This window comes from Trichomycterus rosablanca, chromosome 8 (genome assembly GCF_030014385.1).
Source record: "Trichomycterus rosablanca isolate fTriRos1 chromosome 8, fTriRos1.hap1, whole genome shotgun sequence".
Lineage (NCBI taxonomy): Eukaryota > Metazoa > Chordata > Actinopteri > Siluriformes > Trichomycteridae > Trichomycterus > Trichomycterus rosablanca.
In genome coordinates, this window is record NC_085995.1 from 34,321,125 (window position 1) to 34,341,125 (window position 20,001).

The 20,001-nt window shown below is 40.4% G+C and overlaps 1 protein-coding gene across 1 annotated transcript in view; it reads right to left on the bottom strand.

The window, feature by feature from the left end:
• Positions 1–15,355: 15,355 nt before the first annotated feature.
• The window catches only part of LOC134319542 (solute carrier family 45 member 3), a 42,773-nt gene continuing 38,127 nt past the window's right edge, over positions 15,356–20,001 (bottom strand). The window contains exons 4-5 of the mRNA XM_063000772.1: positions 18,905–19,170; positions 15,356–16,563 (exon numbers count right to left, since the gene is read on the bottom strand). Of these exons, the coding sequence (XP_062856842.1) occupies positions 16,153–16,563; positions 18,905–19,170 (677 nt within the window). The 3' untranslated portion in view covers positions 15,356–16,152. The remainder of the gene's footprint in view (positions 16,564–18,904; positions 19,171–20,001) is intronic.

A 20,001-nucleotide genomic window follows, 5' to 3' on the forward strand; every position in this document is an offset into this window, starting at 1 on the left:
CGACTTACAGAACTGTCACAGTATACAATCTAAGCAATTGAGGGTTAATGGCCTTGCTCAAGGGTCCAACAGTGACAAACTGGCTTGAACCAGTGGTGGGGCTTGAACCAGTGACCTTTTGATTACTAGTCCAGTACCTTAACCACTAGGCTACGACCTTTACTGCCTATAGCTAATAACAGCTGTGTGGTCTCATTAAACTGTATATATACACCAATCAGCCATAACATTAAAACCACCTCCTTGTTTTTACACTCACTGTCCATTTTATCAGCTCCACTTACCACATAGAAGCACTTTGCAGTTCTACATTTACTGACGGTAGTCCATCTACTTCTCTACATACTTTTTTAGCCTGCTTTCACCCTGTTCTTCAATGGTCAGGACCACCACAGAGTAGGTATTATTTAGGTGGTGGATCATTCTCAGCACTGCAGTGACACTGACATGGTGGTGGTGTGTTAGTGTGTGTTGTGCTGGTATGAGTGGATAAGACACAGTAGCGCTGATGGAGTTTTTAAACACCTCACTGTCACTGCTAGAATAGTCCACCAACCAAAAATATAAATAGAGCCAACAGCGCCCCATGGGCAGCATCCTGTGACCATTTATGAAGGTCTTGAAGATGACCAACTCAAACATCAGCAATAGATGAGCGATCGTCTCTGACTTTACATCTACAAGGTGGACCAACTAGGTAGTAGTGTCTAATAGAGTGGACAGTGAGTGGACACGGTATTTAAAAACTCCAGCAGCGCTGCTGTGTCTGATCCACTCATACCAGCACAACACACACTAACACACCACCACCATGTCAGTGTCACTGCAGTGCTGAGAATGATCCACCACCTAAATAATACCTGCTCTGTGGTGGTCCTGTGGGGGTCCTGACCATGGAAGAACAGCGTGAAAGCAGGCTAAAAAGGTATGTAGAGAAACAGATGGACTACAGTCAGTAATTGTAGAACTACAAAGTGCTTCTATATGGTAAGTGGATCTGATCAAATGGACAGTGAGTGTAGAAACAAATATTCTGTGTGTTCTTTGTAGCTATAATGGCAACTCTGAAAAGGCTACTGACAAGACTTTGAAGTATGTCTGTGGGACTTTGTGCCTATCCAATCAAAAAAGCATTTGAATGGCATTTGTATGACGTTCCAATTTATTCCAAAGCTGTTGAGCCAGGCTGAGGTCAGGGCTCTGTGCAGACCACTGGAGTTTCTTTAAACCAAGCTTTTCTTCATCTCTTCATGTTTCCCTAAACTGTTGCTGCAAAGTTGGAACCATAATGTTCTTAAAATAATTGATTTATTACACATCAACTTTCATTGACAATCATATAAATAAATTTATAGACAGTTGATCAGATGGAATTAACAAAGCAGTGTCTATATTTGCAGTGAATTCAGTTGGCACTTAAACAACTTGCAATTGGTTGAGTTTGTTTAGACAGACAGACAGATAGATACTTTATTGATCCCAAAGGAAATTTAGAACTATCACAAGAGTCAAATTTAAATCCAGCAACACTTTCACTACTGGAACTGGACATACAGTGTATCACAAAAGTGAGTACACCCCTCACATTTCTGCAGATATTTAAGTATATCTTTTCATGGGACAACACTGACAAAATGACACTTTGACACAATGAAAAGTAGTCTGTGTGCAGCTTATATAACAGTGTAAATTTATTCTTCCCTCAAAATAACTCAATATACAGCCATTAATGTCTAAACCACCTGCAACAAAAGTGAGTACACCCCTAAGAGACTGCACCCCTAAATGTCCAAATTGAGCACTGCTTGTCATTTTCCCTCCAAAATGTCATGTGATTTGTTAGTGTTACTAGGTCTCAGGTGTGCATAGGGAGCAGGTGTGTTCAATTTAGTAGTACAGCTCTCACACTCTCTCATACTGGTCACTGAAAGTTCCAACATGGCACCTCATGGCAAAGAACTCTCTGAGGATCTTAAAAGACGAATTGTTGCGCTACATGAAGATGGCCAAGGCTACAAGAAGATTGCCAACACCCTGAAACTGAGCTGCAGCACAGTGGCCAAGATCATCCAGCGTTTTAAAAGAGCAGGGTCCACTCAGAACAGACCTCGCGTTGGTCATCCAAAGAAGCTGAGTGCACGTGCTCAGCGTCACATCCAACTGCTGTCTTTGAAAGATAGGCGCAGGAGTGCTGTCAGCATTGCTGCAGAGATTGAAAAGGTGGGGGGTCAGCCTGTCAGTGCTCAGACCATACGCCGCACACTACATCAAATTGGTCTGCATGGCTGTCACCCCAGAAGGAAGCCTCTTCTGAAGTCTCTACACAAGAAAGCCCGCAAACAGTTTGCTGAAGACATGTCAAAAAAGGACATGGATTACTGGAACCATGTCCTATGGTCTGATGAGACCAAGATTAATTTGTTTGGTTCAGATGGTCTCAAGCATGTGTGGCGGCAATCAGGTGAGGAGTACAAAGATAAGTGTGTCATGCCTACAGTCAAGCATGGTGGTGGGAATGCCATGGTCTGGGGCTGCATGAGTGCAGCAGGTGTTGGGGAGTTACATTTCATTGAGGGACACATGAACTCCAATATGTACTGTGAAATACTGAAGCAGAGCATGATCCCCTCCCTCCGGAAACTGGGTCGCAGGGCAGTGTTCCAGCATGATAATGACCCCAAACACACCTCTAAGACGACCACTGCTTTATTGAAGAGGCTGAGGGTAAAGGTGATGGACTGGCCAAGCATGTCTCCAGACCTAAACCCAATAGAACATCTTTGGGGCATCCTCAAGCGGAAGGTGGAGGAGCACAAAGTCTCGAATATCCGCCAGCTCCGTGATGTCGTCATGGAGGAGTGGAAAAGCATTCCAGTGGCAACCTGTGAAGCTCTGGTAAACTCCATGCCCAGCAGAGTTAAGGCAGTTTTGGGAAATAATGGTGGCCACACAAAATATTGACACTTCAGGAACTTTCACTAAGGGGTGTACTCACTTTTGTTGCCGGTGGTTTAGACATTAATGGCTGTACATTGAGTTATTTTGAGGGAAGAATAAATTTACACTGTTATATAAGCTGCACACAGACTACTTTTCATTGTGTCAAAGTGTCATTTTGTCAGTGTTGTCCCATGAAAAGATATACTTAAATATCTGCAGAAATGTGAGGGGTGTACTCACTTTTGTGATACACTGTACGTGTATTTTGCACCTACACACTATAAGGGGGATGGTTAGAGAGGCAAACATTTGCTCCAAGCATCAATCAAGAGATTTGCAGAAAGTGGCAACATTCTGTGGTCACCAAATCTCCAATTAACGTTATGTTTTACACTTTGTTACATTCATGACAGGAACGGTAGTTCAAGAGTTCAAGAGTTCAAGAGAGGCTTTATTGTCATTTCAGCTACTCATTTCACAAGGTTCATCAATACACAAGGTTATATTGAACACAGTCTTGGACAATTTAGTGTCTCCAATTAACCTCACCTGTCTTTAACCAATTAACCTTGCATGTCTTTGGACTGTGGGAGGAAACCGGAGCACCCGGAGTAAACCCACACAGACATGGGGAGAACATGTAAACTCCACACAGAAAGGACCTGGACCGCTCCACCTGGGGATGCTTCTTGCTGTGAGGCGACAGTGCTACCCACTTATCCACTGTGCCGCCCAAACTATTATTTCAGAGCACCTTTTTAACATTTATACTTTTTTTTTTTTTTTTAAGATGTGGAAGAAACCTTGAATATCAAAAGTCACAGAAAGAACATGTCACACTTCTCCCAGACAGAGACTGGAAATAAGGATCAATCTCCATAAATCTCCCAAAGTACCCAGAACCCTAGTGCTGCACTACCCACCACATATCATGCATAAGTAAATGAACCAATCATTACAGATCAGTCAGGGTACATCATGTATGTTTAATTTGGTGAGAAAGTAAATACCTTGTGCCTTCAAACTTTATTCAGCTAGATAATAGGGTATTAGGGGCCACTGTTTACCTTCAAGGGTGCATTTACATAATTTGTACTCTGAAGAACAAAATGTACAGTACCTTTTTTATCCCGACAGTGCACCTCTATACATTTTTAGTACACCAATGCACACCTATAAACTACAGCTTTGGATTGAATCAACAAACATCTTTGAGGTATAATCACTATTAGGTTTTAAATGTTTTTAAATAAGGGTTTTAGATTATTAGTTGCATTTATTGGTCTAATTTATTGAAATATTTTAAATCTCATAAAAATAGCAGTATACACAGGCTGTGTATACTGCCTGTGTATACCCCTTCCCCAATATCTCTAAGGTCTTTCTCCCCCACCTTTTTCCTTTTACTTTTTTCCTGCACTAGACTTTACATTACATATTACAAACACATAAATATATATAGGGCAGTTGTAGCCTAGTGGGTAAGGTACTGGACTAGTAATCGAAAGATTGCTGGTTCAAGCCCCACCATTTCCAGGTTGCCACTGTTGGGCCCTTGAGCAAGGTCCTTTATCCTCATCTGCTTAGACAATATACTGTCACAGTACTGGAAGTCGCTTTGGATAAAAAGCATCTGCTAAATGCTGTAAATGTAAATATATAGTTTATACAGTGTTTTCATATATAGTTGCAATTTGTCATACTACTGTATAACAGTAATTGCCACTACATAAAAAGTATTAAAATAAAATAAAAATAGTGATTGCTTTCTCTAACTGTATTTACTCTGTACTGGTGGTGGTGCAGCGATGGGGGTTTCGCACAGTAACATAGGTCCTGGATACCTGGGTTTAATTCTTACCTTTGGGCACTGTCTGTGAGGTGTTTCACATGTTCTCCCCATGTCCTTGTGAGTTTCTTGTTCTTGTCCTTGTGAGTTTTCTGGTTTCCTTACACTTCCCAAAAACAAAAAGGATGAATTGGATGCTCAAAATGCAAAAATGTATGTACATTGAGTTAGTAAAAACTCCAGCAGCGCTGCTGTGTCTGATCCACTCATACCAGCACAACACACACTAACACACCACCACCATGTCAGTGTCACTGCAGTGCTGAGAATGATCCACTATTTAAATAATACCTGCTCTGTGGTGGTCCTGACCATTGAAGAACAGGGTAAAAGCAGGCTAAAAAGATATGCAGAGAAACAGATGGACTACAGTCAGTAATTGTAGAAGTACAAAGTGCTTCTATATGGTAAGTGGAGCTGATAAAATAGACTGAGTGTAGAAACAAGGAGATGGTTTTAATGTTATGGCTGATCAGTGTATAAATAAATAAATGACCTGTACTGTACTGTACATGTGTCGCTGATGTGGTCAGATCTCCAGCAGATGGCGCTGCATCACGTGGTTAATGCGATGCTCATCAGTTCGGTCTGGAAGGCAGTGAAGCTCCACAGTGGTGTGAAACAAACATTAATTTAGTATGCTCATATTTAATGTATTTACTGCATATTACCACAGTTTACACACACTGTTTTCTAATTTCGTCATTATAAATGAACAACATGTTTAAAAACCTAATTATCAGAGGAAGAAAGTATTTACATACCTCACAATGTTCACATTAGCTCGTTGTTGCTGTTTGCAGCTCTGTGGTTCAGTTTTTAACAGTTCCTCTACCTTTACTGTCTTTAAAATGTAAACGTTTTAATGGCTTCCTCTGATCGAGTCGCAGTTTCAAAATGCAGACGGTTTCGTCTTTTAGAAACCAGATCTCAAGTTTCCTCTCTAATCCAAACCCAATTCCAATGTTGGAACAAATGCAAATTAATGCAAATAATACCAGAAAGCAGTGGTTTGGGAAATGTCCTTTATAAGTAGTTAATTACAACAGCTCAAAACAAGTCATTATCATAGTTTTTTTCTTATTAACTTCATTATTATTTGTAAATATACACTGGCTAGGCATAACATTATAACCACTGACAGGTGAAGTGAATAACACTGATTATCTCTTCATCACGGCACCTGTTAGTGGGTGGGATATATTAGGCAGCAAGTGAACATTTTATCCTCAAAGTTGATGTGTTAGAAGCAGGAAAAATGGACAAGTGTGAGGATTTGAGAGAGTTCGACAAGGGCCAAACTGTGATGGCTAGACAACTGGGTCAGAGCAGCTCATGTGAGGTGTTCCCGGTCTGCAGTGGTCAGTATCTATCAAAAGTGGTCCAAGGAAGGAACAGTGGTAAAACAGCGACAGGGTCATGGACGGCCAAGGCTCATGAATGCAAGTGGGGAGCGAAGGCTGGCCCGTGTGGTCCGATCCAACAGACGAGCTACTGTATCTCAGATTGCTGAAGAAGTTAATGCTGGTTCTGATAGAAAGGTGTCAGAATACACAGTGCATCACAGTTGCAGGGCTGTTTTGGCAGCAAAAGGGTGACCAACACAATATTAGGAAGGTGGTCATAATGTTATGCCTGGTCAGTGTATGCTAGTACTAGTTTAATGCCAGAAACATGTTAAAAAGTTAGACCAAAGGTAATTTAAGACCAGTAATGGTGTAAAAGAGACATAACCACATGGAACACCTGTGCCTCAAGTTTGTTAGTTTGGGACTCAGTAGTGTGAGTTATTTTAACATTGTTTTATACTTTGGTTACATTCATGACAGGACAGACTTACACATGATCAGTTCAAGTTCAATGTCAAACACAGTCACAGGCAATTTCGTATCTCCAATTAACCTGACTTACAGTTCTTTGGACTGTGGGAGAACATGCAAACTCCACACAGAAAGGGCCCAGACCGTTCCACATGGGAATCAAATCTTCGGACCTCCTTGCTGCGAGGTGACAGTGCTACCCACTAGGCCATCGTGCCACCCCTCAGTAGTGAGCAAGTCTCGTCTTCATTTTGCATTTAAGGTATTTAACAGCTCATTCATCATTTACTAATTTAGGGACGTTGTAGCCTGCTGGTTAAGGTACTGGACTAGTAAGGTCACTGGTTCAAGCACCACCACTGCCAGATTGCTGCTGTTGGGCCCTTGTAATGAAATGTAATGTAAATGTACTAAGGATTAATTACAGTAGATTCATTAGAAAGAAATTTATGGTGTCATTTCCAAATTAATAAACCATTTATTCACATTACAAGGTTTTGAATTAACTTCCAATGCATGTTTAAGTACATTTTTAAGAAAATTGTGTGCGAGTCCTCCTCTGTGCACTTGTGCAGCCTGTAACTTCACAGCTGAGCTGTTATTGCTTCTAGAGGTTTAACATCATAACAGCAGCACATTGGAGCAGCTCTAGCAAAGCTGAGCGTGATGTACTGACTTGTTGGACATCTGTGTTTGACAGTTAGTGAACTTAAGTAACTAACTTTTTAATGGCATCAATTTTAAAGTCATTGTTGGTCTATAAAAACTGCATGCTGTTGTATGCTTGATTACTGAAGCAACTAACATACACAGTATGACACAGCTTACCTCAGTAAGTAGAAGGAGTTTCCACTGGCTGTGCAGAGCACTCTTGGTAAACTATAATGGAGCTGCTATTATAACAGCTATTTAATTATCGTGTAATGTCTGTAAGAGCACAAACTTAACAGCTTCAACAGTAAACACTGATTTATGGGCTGAAGTTCAGGATGGCACATTGCATAATGCACTATTCATTACCAGGCATTTCAATGTTCTGTGTTTACTTGTATTGATTCAAATGCAAATTAAATACAATCGATTGCCAGGGGTGGGTAATTGGATGCATAATAAATCTTACCGCTTTTCTTGTTGAAGACCTAGCCTCGGAAGTTGCTGCTGTAGCTCAATGTAACCACTAGAGCCAAAATTCTACTCCATGCACCACATTAGGAATACTTCGTACTCTAAACTGAGTTTTAAAATGCACTTTCAGTAATTGCATTCACTTGATCAGGGCTACTGAAGGTCCTACCCTGAAACACCAGTACCACAGAGGGAATAAATCCAGGACAGGGGTCCAATTGAATTACTCATAATAATAGTGGCCAAACCATCTACAATCATAAGCAACTGTGAGGACACGCATGGTGAAATTCCACGATTTGTTTATTTTATTTATTTATTTTTGTTTATGCATTTTTCTCCCCTTTAGTGAGTCCAATTGCCTGATTGCGTCATGCTTCCTCTCCACCAATGCCGATGCTCTGATTGAGGAGAACGAAGCTAACCCATGTCCCCTCCGACATGTGGGCAGCATGTCGTATGCATCTTATCGCCTACACTTTGACAAGTGCAGTGCAGCTCAGCACTGTGTACAGAGAGACACACCCTGAGAGCACTCTTTTCTCATATCTGTGCAGGCGCCATCAATCAGCCAGCAGAGGTCGTAACTGCATTAGTTATGAGAGAGAGACTCTATCCGGCTTAATCCCATCCATATCTGAACAACTGGCCAATCGTTCATGTGGCTGCTCAGCCCAGCCGGCAGGCAGAGCTGAGACTTGATACGATGTATTTGAGATCCCAGCTCTGGTTCCAGCGTGTGTTTTTACCGCTGCGCCACCTGAGTGGCCCGGTTTGTTTATTTTTTATATGTAAAAATAAATCTTATATCTGCTACAGGGAACAAACATCTGCACATCATGCACAATTACTACTGAATAGCTAAATTTAACATATTTGGGGAAAAATATGTGCAAAGTTCTTGCACGTGTAATATATACAGTGTATCACAAAAGTGAGTACACCCCTCACATTTCTGCAGATATTTAAGTATATCTTTTCATGGGACAACACCGACAAAATGACACTTTGACACAATGAAAAGTAGTCTGTGTGCAGCTTATATAAGTGTAAATTTATTCTTCCCTCAAAATAACTCAATATACAGCCATTAATGTCTAAACCACCGGCAACAAAAGTGAGTACACCCCTAAGAGACTACACCCCTGAATGTCCAAATTGAGCACTGCTTGTCATTTTCCCTCCAAAATGTCATGTGACTCGTTAGTGTTACTAGGTCTCAGGTGTGCATAGGGAGCAGGTGTGTTCAATTTAGTAGTACAGCTCTCACACTCTCTCATACTGGTCACTGAAAGTTCCAACATGGCACCTCATGGCAAAGAACTCTCTGAGGATCTTAAAAGACGAATTGTTGCGCTACATGAAGATGGCCAAGGCTACAAGAAGATTGTCAACACCCTGAAACTGAGCTGCAGCACAGTGGCCAAGATCATCCAGCGTTTTAAAAGAGCAGGGTCCACTCAGAACAGACCTCGCGTTGGTCGTCCAAAGAAGCTGAGTGCACGTGCTCAGCGTCACATCCAACTGCTGTCTTTGAAAGATAGGCGCAGGAGTGCTGTCAGCATTGCTGCAGAGATTGAAAAGGTGGGGGGGTCAGCCTGTCAGTGCTCAGACCATACGCCGCACACTACATCAAATTGGTCTGCATGGCTGTCACCCCAGAAGGAAGCCTCTTCTGAAGTCTCTACACAAGAAAGCCCGCAAACAGTTTGCTGAAGACATGTCAACAAAGGACATGGATTACTGGAACCATGTCCTATGGTCTGATGAGACCAAGATTAATTTGTTTGGTTCAGATGGTCTCAAGCATGTGTGGCGGCAATCAGGTGAGGAGTACAAAGATAAGTGTGTCATGCCTACAGTCAAGCATGGTGGTGGGAATGCCATGGTCTGGGGCTGCATGAATGCAGCAGGTGTTGGGGAGTTACATTTCATTGAGGGACACATGAACTCCAATATGTACTGTGAAATACTGAAGCAGAGCATGATCCCCTCCCTCCGGAAACTGGGTCGCAGGGCAGTGTTCCAGCATGATAATGACCCCAAACACACCTCTAAGACGACCACTGCTTTATTGAAGAGGCTGAGGGTAAAGGTGATGGACTGGCCAAGCATGTCTCCAGACCTAAACCCAATAGAACATCTTTGGGGCATCCTCAAGCGGAAGGTGGAGGAGCGCAAAGTCTCGAATATCCGCCAGCTCCGTGATGTCGTCATGGAGAAGTGGAAAAGCATTCCAGTGGCAACCTGTGAAGCTCTGGTAAACTCCATGCCCAGGAGAGTTAAGGCAGTTCTGGGAAATAATGGTGGCCACACAAAATATTGACACTTCAGGAACTTTCACTAAGGGGTGTACTCACTTTTGTTGCCGGTGGTTTAGACATTAATGGCTGTATATTGAGTTATTTTGAGGGAAGAATAAATTTACACTGTTATATAAGCTGCACACAGACTACTTTTCATTGTGTCAAAGTGTCATTTTGTCAGTGTTGTCCCATGAAAAGATATACTTAAATATCTGCAGAAATGTGAGGGGTGTACTCACTTTTGTGATACACTGTATATATATATAATGAAATGTTAACACAACTGTACATATTTGAGCATTTAATTTTTGACATTTTAGGGGAAGCTGAGCTTCCCTTGCAGTCTTAGAGAAATCTGGATGCACTTATGTATATATATGTTTTGTGCATAGGAAATGGCATATTTGACTTTGTTTCCTGTTCATAAGGAGAACATACCAAATTAAAACTTAACTTAATAACTTTTCAGAAATAAGGTTCGAGCCCAGGTTCCCAGGAACATTACCTGCTGTGGCACCAGGCACTCTTGGGGTGCAATACTAAAGAAAAATTTTTTCTCAGTTACAAAAACATGATACCACCCCCTGGAAAGGGTTATGGGTTGTTGTTAAAGAACAACATTACAATTTTGTCAAAGCTCTTGTATTCCACAGCCTTTTTAAAACAGCCAAACATAACGTTTCCCTTTTAACAATTTAAGTGCAAAATACTATAAAATAAAATTACCTACTAAACTACCCTGCAAAGCTCCATCATGTAAAGATTTGTCAGGCAAATTGGCATAAAATAGCCACAGAATTCACAGCACTGTGATCTGGATTGTTATAAAACACTGATATTAATAGACAACTATAATTTGTCTTAAAATGAGCACAAATGCCATATTAAGTTCATTCCCTGCAGTGAAAAAATATTAGTAATTGTGATTTTCTTTGTTTAAGAAAAAAACAAACAGATTTTTGATTCTGTGGTTATCAGAAACGTAAGTCTTTGCAAAGCAAACGGCATCGAGGACTGATTTTGAAAACCCCTGGTTTTGCTAATGTCCATAGTATAGCGTGTGACTGGAAATTTTATATTTTATTAGTTATTTGCATTAAACTCATAAGTTTCTGCTTTCTTAGAACAATTAGCAGAGGTAGAAGAGACTTTTTGAAGGTTTCAGAGGTCCAAAGATATGTTGATCTTGGCATGGGCACCCCCGCACACACAGTTTTGATTGCACACACATTCTTATGCAAGTATGCCATACTTGTAGAATGATAAACAAGTTTGGTGTGGAGTCGCCCAGCAGAGTTAGCCTGAAGGGGCAGTTTGTTTGTTTATTAGGATTTTAACGTCCTAATTTTAACATACCTTTGGTTACATTCATGACAGGAACGGTAGCTACTCGTTACACAAGGTTCATCAGTTCTCAAGATTATATCAAACACAGTCGTGGACAATTTAGGGTCTCCAATTTACCTTTACTTGCAGGTCTTTGGACTGTGGGAGGAAACCGGAGCACCCGGAGGAAACCCACGCAGACACGGGGAGAACATGCAAACTCCAAACAGAAAGGACCCGGACCGCCCCACCTGTGGATTGAACCCAGGACCTTCTTGCAGTGAGGCGATAGTGCTACCCACTGAGCCACCGTGCCACCTGAAGGGGCAGTAAAGCGGGGTATAAATAAGGCTGTAGGGCAGACGGTATCCACCCTTCTCTCCTGTAAAGGCCTGTGTGTGTTTGCATTAAGAGATGGGTCCTCAGCTGAGTAATAAAATGATTTTTTGCTTTTTTTTATTACTCCAGTTGCTACAATGATTTGTGAATTTATAATTTTCACAAAAAAATTTATTTTCATATTAACAATACATGACTAAATTTAACTGAACAATAAGTAGTGTCCGAATTAAAGCAAATTCAACATCAGTTATCTGTTTTTGCAATTGTAACTTAAACAATGTTCATGTAAAATAATTGTGAAAATGGATAATTCGCCAAAGTTCTGGGCAACGTTACAGAGGTCCATTTTTTTAACTCACAGTGTATATTATAACAAAACTGCACAGGTGTGGGGGCTGAGACACTGCGATGGATTGGCATCCGGAGAAGCCAGACTTACTGCAACCCTGACAAGGATAAAGCGTTATTGAAACATGAAAATGTAACAAAATAATGGCCAAGGTTGTCACACCTGAACATCCTTGAGATAAAGCCAAAAGTAAAGAAAAAATGAGGAATTCACAGAAACGTTTCTGCTGGTTTAGGCACTTTAATGTTGACTTGAGGTACCAAGATATCTGGTGGTTCTTTCACTTAGAACAACATTTGTAAAAGAATAGAATGAAATATAATTAACAACAGCAAAAACAGAATAAGATGTAAATTCAAAAATAATAATAATAATAATAAGTCATAAATAATCTTAAAAGGAGAGGAAGGGTCAAGATTACAGTGCCCTTATGGACATGGCACAAGGGGCCACTAAGTGCCCTATAATGAGTATGATGTAAATCATGTGCTGTAGCCTTCAGAGTCATTAGTTCGGATACAGGCAACCAGTGCTCCACATCCCCATCATGAAAACACCACTGAGGGAACATCGTTTTGAGGAATTGTGTTCCATTCCTCCACTTACAGTAACAAACACCAAACAAAGACACTTTGTTGGATTAATGCTGTTTCATTTTCACCCGTCTGTATGTGGGTCTGTCCTGAGAGTTCCATTAACAAATGTACACAACTACACAACCTGACAAACAGAATTGGCATCATGGTATAAAATCACAAATTAGCCAATAACCCCCTCTCTCTCTCTCAGCCCTGCTGTAACATTGTTTTCATGATAATTATAATGATACACTCTACTACCAAAAGTACATAGACACCCTTTTGTTTCCTAATTGTTGCTGAAACATCATTCCTTAGGTGTTCAAACATGCTCACTGCTTACAGGTATATAAAATTATGTTTCCTACTTTGTGGCAACAGTTTGGGGAAGGTCCTTTCCTGTTCTAGCATCCCAAATCATTACAAGAAGACTAAACATTGTTGTAAAAGTAAAGGGATGGTGACTCCATAGTAATGTTAATTCTATAGTTTTAAAATAGGATGTCCGCTGCTCAGGTGGCGCAGCGGTAAAACATGTTAGCACACCAGAGCTGGGATTTCGAATACGTTGTATCGAATCTCAGCTCTGCCATCCGGCTGGGCTGGGCGGCCAGATGAACAACGAATGGCTGTTCATACAGGGTTAGGGAGCCAGAGGGGGACCTCGTAACTGATCCAGCCTCTGCTGGCTGATTGATGGTGTCTGCACAGAGTAGAGGAATAATGCTGATCAGGGTGTGGCTCTCCGTGCACAGGACTGATTCGTGTATGAACTCGGCTTGTGCAGGTGAAAAAATGCAGTCGGCTACTGCTCACGTATCGGAGGGGATGTGTCTCAGTTCGCTCTCCTCGATCAGGGGCGTGGGTCAGCACCAGTAGAGAGGAAGCATAATGCAATCGGGTAAAAATTGGACGCGCTAAAAATTCAGGAGAAAAAGGGAGAAAATGCAAAAAAAATGGATGTCCAATAATCTTAAATCAGGTGTCCACATACTTTTTGCCATAAAGTGTAAGTTTTACAAAGGTTTTATACAAAGTTCTAAAAGTATTCAGACACCCCCCCCTTTATGTTTTGTGCACGTTCTGTGGTGAATTTGATTGAAATGAATAGAATTGCCATCTTTACTCATCAAATTACCCACAATCCACAATAATAAAGTGAAGTTTCTCAAAAAGATATTAATCTGTTGTACAACAGATTTCAGACCCTTTATTAATTACTTTGTAAAAGTCTGTTTACAAAGTCTTCTTTCATTTATCTCTACTAGCTTTGCACATCTTTATTTGGGCAGTTTATCCCGTTTTTCATCACAACTCTGTCAGATTGCATAGCTAGAAGTGAACTGCCATCTTCACCTCCACAGATGTCCAATGGGGTTTAAGTACAGGCCACTCAAAGACTTCAGGAGACTTGACCAGACCCACTACAGTATTGTTTTGCACATACTCTGGAACTCTGTACCTGGCCAAATTTATCCATTCCTCAGTTTTTACCAGTCTCCCATTCCCTGCCTTTGAGAGACACCATCATAACACAATGTTGCCACCACCATGCTTCACCACAGGTATGGTACCAGCCAGAAGATCAGCAGTGCCAGACATAGTGCTTGCTGTTCCCAATGAGCTTCCTTTTTTATCTCATCAGACCATAGATTTCTGTTTTTATTATGTTACCATTATGAGTCCGTTATGTTCTTTACATTCTGTTTAACAAAATCCAACTTTAAGGCAGAAGTACTGTAGCTTAGTGGTTAAGGTTCTGGACTACTGATCGAATGGTCACACTATCAACAAGTTGCCACTGTTGTGTCTCTAAGCAAGGACCTTAAGACTCAGATGCTTGTATTGTATTTTGTCATAGTTGTAAGTCACTGTGGATTAAAAAAAGTCTGTTAAATGCCAAAAATCTACACATCCAATCAACTCAAATTTAAACTGGATTTCAGTTCAGTTCAAAACACAGCTTAAGGCACCCAGGTGGCGCAGCGGGATATTCCGCTTGCACACCAGCACCGAGTTTCTGAACTCCTCTGTTCGAAACTCTGTGTTGCCACCAGTCGGCTGGGAACCATCTAGCGGGCATAATTGGCAGTGCCTGCAGCAGACACTAATTGGCCACTGTATCTGCAGGATGGGGGCCGGACTATGTGTGGGTGGGTGGGTCTTCATACACTGTAAGGACTCTGATTGACAGAAGAGACTCCTGTGCTGAATGCAGGGGCGAGAAGAAGACGGCTGTGCATGTGTCGGAAGAGGCGTGTACAGCGACATGCTCTCCTCGGATGCAGTCTGGCATCTCTCAGCAGCGGATGACAAAATTGAGAGCGCTAAATCAGGAGGAAAATGGGGAGGAAATGCATTTAAAATAAAAACACAGCTCAAGAACATTTAAAGCAAACAGTTTTGTAAATAAGAGATTTTAGTTTTTGTTTTTTAATTAATTTTTCAAAAATATTCTAGATGATTAAAGGTCGATTTAGGGGGAAAGATGGCAATTACATCCATTTAAAAATCGAACCCACAACATAATAATACGTGCAAAAAGTCAACGGGTCTGAATCTACTGTATGTACTGTCACTCCACCCTAGATGTCAATATTTGGCTAACAGTGCTGGTTATTAACCCCATGATCAACAAGCAGTTTCATAACACACATTATATGAACCTTGCAACAACAGATTAAATAATGACAACCTCACTAAGCAGGTTACACCAATAATTCCAATTAATATAAATATATTTAAATTTGTATATATTATTAATGTACAAAAATATACACAGCAAAATAATTTTTCCTCTGAGTCTTTACATAACATAAAGGCATTGTATCATCACACATCACATCTGTCCGATACGTCCATTGGTCCAAGTTGTGTCTGTTATGGTGATGTGTCTTGGTAAATGCTACGAGTGAACAAATTCTGAGAATGAGAAGTCAACTCATACACATCTGTGTACATGTTATTCTGGAAATTCCACAAAACTAAGCCCAAATAAGGCCTAATGACCCAGGCAACCCATGTGTTTTGGTTTGTTTTGGTTTAACTGGTTGCCAAGTATATTATAAGAAAGAATGCTGGAGGTGAACCTTGATCAGATTGTTTAATTTATGGGGCATTTGAATCCTGCTGATGCCTTTCAGTTTTTAATGGTCCAGTAGTCAATTGTGGGCACCAGTGAACCCATACATAATGAATACAGCAGCTCCAGCAGGTTTAGATAGCCAACAACATTAAGTAAATAGAAGAATTGATAACTCCTTACATTTCCAGATTGATAGCATGAAAATGAAATTTTAACCCATGGTTAAGACACCATTAAATTAGGAACACAAAAATGTAAACTTTTCCTCTTGGTAAGAATTTAAAGGAATAATCTTGGTGGATAAGGAGGGATGACAGTACAGTATGTTGTTACATGGTCAGGATAAAGGATATAAAGTAAGAGCAGGTTACATTTACCCTTAGAAAGCTTTCTAAGTTTAGTCATAATTGAGTCACAGATCTACAGTATCTTTCAACGTTCAAGGTCCTTCTGCTCAAAGACAACATGAGTCGCAAAATAGACCCCGATTGCACCAAAAATAGCAGAAGATGCGACGTAGGTGGTGACGGACTTGGTAAACTGGACAATCATGCCCATGAAAAGAGAAGGAAAAACCTGAGAGAGTAGAAATGTGCTGTCCAAAATAGCAAAGTCCAAGCCCACACCTCTTTTCTCATAACCTTCCGATTCCAGACCAGTACCATTCTGACTGTTTTGAGAGGGATGATGTTGTAGATCATCCTGGCTGTGGTAGGCATGGCCATTGGTATGGACACTCTTGTGGTTTGAGTCGCTTGTGGCATCATCCAGTGTGAAGCACACAGCCTGGTGGGTGAGGCCGTTCATGTGTAATTTTTTGGTACTGCTGGTTGGCATGTACACCTGCAAAAAGTCACAGTTATCAATAAAAACATTACAATCAAATACATGACACATTTAAGACCTGTGAATTCAACTAATTAAATAATTATTTAATATATTCATACACGTTCCTAATAATCTTTATTTTACATTTACATTTACATTTTCAGCATTTAGCAGACGCTTTTATCCAAAGCGACTTACACAGTGAGCGGAACACAATGAGCAATTGAGGATTAAGGGCCTTGCTCAGGGACCCAACAGTGGCAACTTGGTGGTGGCGGGGCTTGAACCGGCAACCTTCTGTTTACAAGTCCAGTACCTTAACCACTGAGCTATCACTGGCCCCCCAGTGATATCACTGGCCCCCCCTTTATACAGAAGAATTATTCCGAATAACATAATAAAAAAAAACGAAGACCAAGAACGTAAACTTAGAGAAACCTCAACCTACAATTAAGATCATAAACATCGGTCAAAGAATTTTAGCCTGAGAAAATTACTGTAAATTGTAAACTTAAATTTATGACCAGGAACATAAAACGAGAAAGTTTTATTTCATTAAACTACGCTTCAAAACCTAGGCTTCGATCAGAAAACACTAGCTTAAGAAACTGAAATCCTAAATTAGGATACTAGATGATAATATACAGTGGTACCTTGTAACTCAACGTCCTCTAAACTCAAAATCTTTGAAACTCAATGCCCTTTGTTGAGAAATTTGTACCCTTAAACTCAACATTTACCTTAAACTTAATGTGTTCAGTTTCTTTAAAAAAAAAGAAGTACTTATTTAATTTCAAATTAACAATGAACAGCAGTCTTGTTCAGTACTCGGCTTGAGCGGTGCAGTAGAATGTCATCAAAGTGTAAATATGAGACGAATCTGCATTTGTGTGGAATAACCGTCAGATTCACTCTGAAAGCTCCACATGTGTCTGTGTTTATCTGGATTTTCCTCACTGTTTCACTTTTAAACTCGTGTTATAGCTCGGGGTGCTGAGAAATTATAAGAATCAGCTTTTTTAGAGAGAGTCTAAAACACATTGTTAAAAAAAGCTTAATGTGAGTTAATGTATTTAGTTGGGGCAGTTAGCATAGTGGTAAAGGTACTAGACTAGTAACCAAAAGGTCGCTGGTTCAAGCCCCACCACTACCAGGTTGCCACTGTTGTGCCCTTGAACAAGGACCTTAACCCTCAATTGCTTAGACAATATACTGTCACAGTACTCTAAGTCGCTTTGGATAAAAAGCGTCCGCTAAATGCCAAAAATGTAAATGTAGTTGTTTTAGTACAAAAGGTCACGTTAAGTTTTGTGCACCAGCACAGCCAGTGCAAAAGCTATTGTGCCGCTTCTCATGTGAATGCACCTTTACTAAATGGAATTTATTATTTCAGGATCAAGCATCTCCACAATTAAGAAGCATAAAAAAACAATAAAGATATAAAGGTAAGGTTTTATTGTATTTTTTACTGATTTTTAACTGTTTTTAATTGTATTTCAGTGTTTATTTTTATTATGTGTGTGTTATTTTCAGTGTATAAGTGTCAAAAACAACCCCATTATTTTACATGAGCTTAAAATATATGCAGTTGCACGGGACCATGGAATGCATTAACAGGTTTCCCCATACATCCTTATGGGAAAAAATACCTTGAAACTCAATGCCTTTGAAACCCAACGCCACTCAAGGTACCACTGTATAAGCCAGAAAACCCACAGCCCAGAGATTGGGATCCCACAGTCCAGAAGCCTTGAGATTAGCACTGGAATTCCGGGATCATGAAGCCAGAGTTCAAGGTCTTATAATCCAAACTAAGAGACGTAAGTGTGCCATGATTTTTTTTGTTTATTTTACTGTTTGGCAGGTAAATCTATAAGATGTCACAGTGACTAAGAAGTAACTGAGCAAGTAAGCAAAATTAAAACAAAAATCTGATTGGTCAAATTTATAATTTTTTTTATTTTGTTTATGCTTTTTCTCCCCTTTTTCAGGCTGTCCAATTGCCCGATTGCGTCATGCTTCCTCTCCACCAATGCCGATCCACGCTCCAATTGAGGAGAACGAAGCTAACTCACGCTCTTTCCAGCACGTAGGCAGCAGTCATATGCATTTTGTCACCTACTCTTTGACGAGTGCAATGCGGATCAGCACTGTGTACGGAGAGACACACCCTGACAGCCACCTGAGCGGCATTGGTCAACATTTTTTAATAAACTTGTGATAAAATAACTTTAGTCCAGCAACGTAAAGCCAGAAATCTAGACCCCAGAACTAAGATTAAAATGAACTGTGCTGATGCACACAAGATACCGAGCACAGATCTAGTTATAATTTAAGACCCAGTGTTAGCTCCTACCTCCTTCTGTTTGTGATAGTGGCAGGTAAGTGTGTACGGCAGAGTCTGTAAGGTGGCATAGGCGAACCCAGTGAGGGCGGACATCGCAGTGACCAACAGCACGCTTTTGGACAGACAGATAACCAGTGCTGAGACGGTAAAGGAAACCATGCTGCTTAGGTAGACCTTCCTCGAGCCAAATGCACACACCAGTCGACTCATGATCAGTGAAAAGAAGGTCGAGGTAGCACACTGCAGGAACAGGCCCAGACTGCCCATACGAATGCCTGAGGGGAACAAATCAAACAATATAACGTTAACTGTTATACATATTTGCATGAACACAAACTTTATCTACAGATATTAATGTTTAATATAACAACATAAACTGTGTAATCTAACCAATCAAATGATCACCAATTTGTTTGTTTGTTTGGGTTTATTGCCATATCAGCAACATACTGGCTATATTTATGGCATAGACTGATACTGAAACTGTACATCATTATTTGTTCAGATCATTTGTTTTATATCAAGTCTGTCTGAAAAGTTCAGAATTTTAACTGGAGGAAGTCTTTTATGTTCTCAACCCTATAAAAGTCGTCTATGATGGCTGAAATTTATAACAAAATATGTTTAATTGTAAGGGTGTAGCACATAATTGACAGGTTGGTGCCTGCTCGCCAACCAGGAGGTGTCGGTGGGTGAGGGTAGAATGACCGATTCTGCACCTGGTTATAATTGTCTGGTCTTCATCTGTCCAATTAATATAAAGTAGATCATGGTTAAAATAAGGTCTACATTAGCACAGCTTCATAGGTTAACAGGAATATGCTAGCACCACTAAGATGTTTAGAAACATGGCTTACATTAGCTTAGCATGATCTATTAATAGCAAGGTCTGCATTATCTTGAACATAATCTGTATTAGCTCAAACTCATCAGTTAGTGACTTAGCCGTCTTAGGCTCATCTCTAATTGTTGAGACGTTAACCTACATTCGTTTAGCTTAATGACCTAGAAACATGGCCTGTAGTAGCTTATCTTGTGTCTACATTGCATCAGCTAGTTTAGTTCACAAGGTTTGTTGTTAGCAACACATACTCTGTTAGTCTATC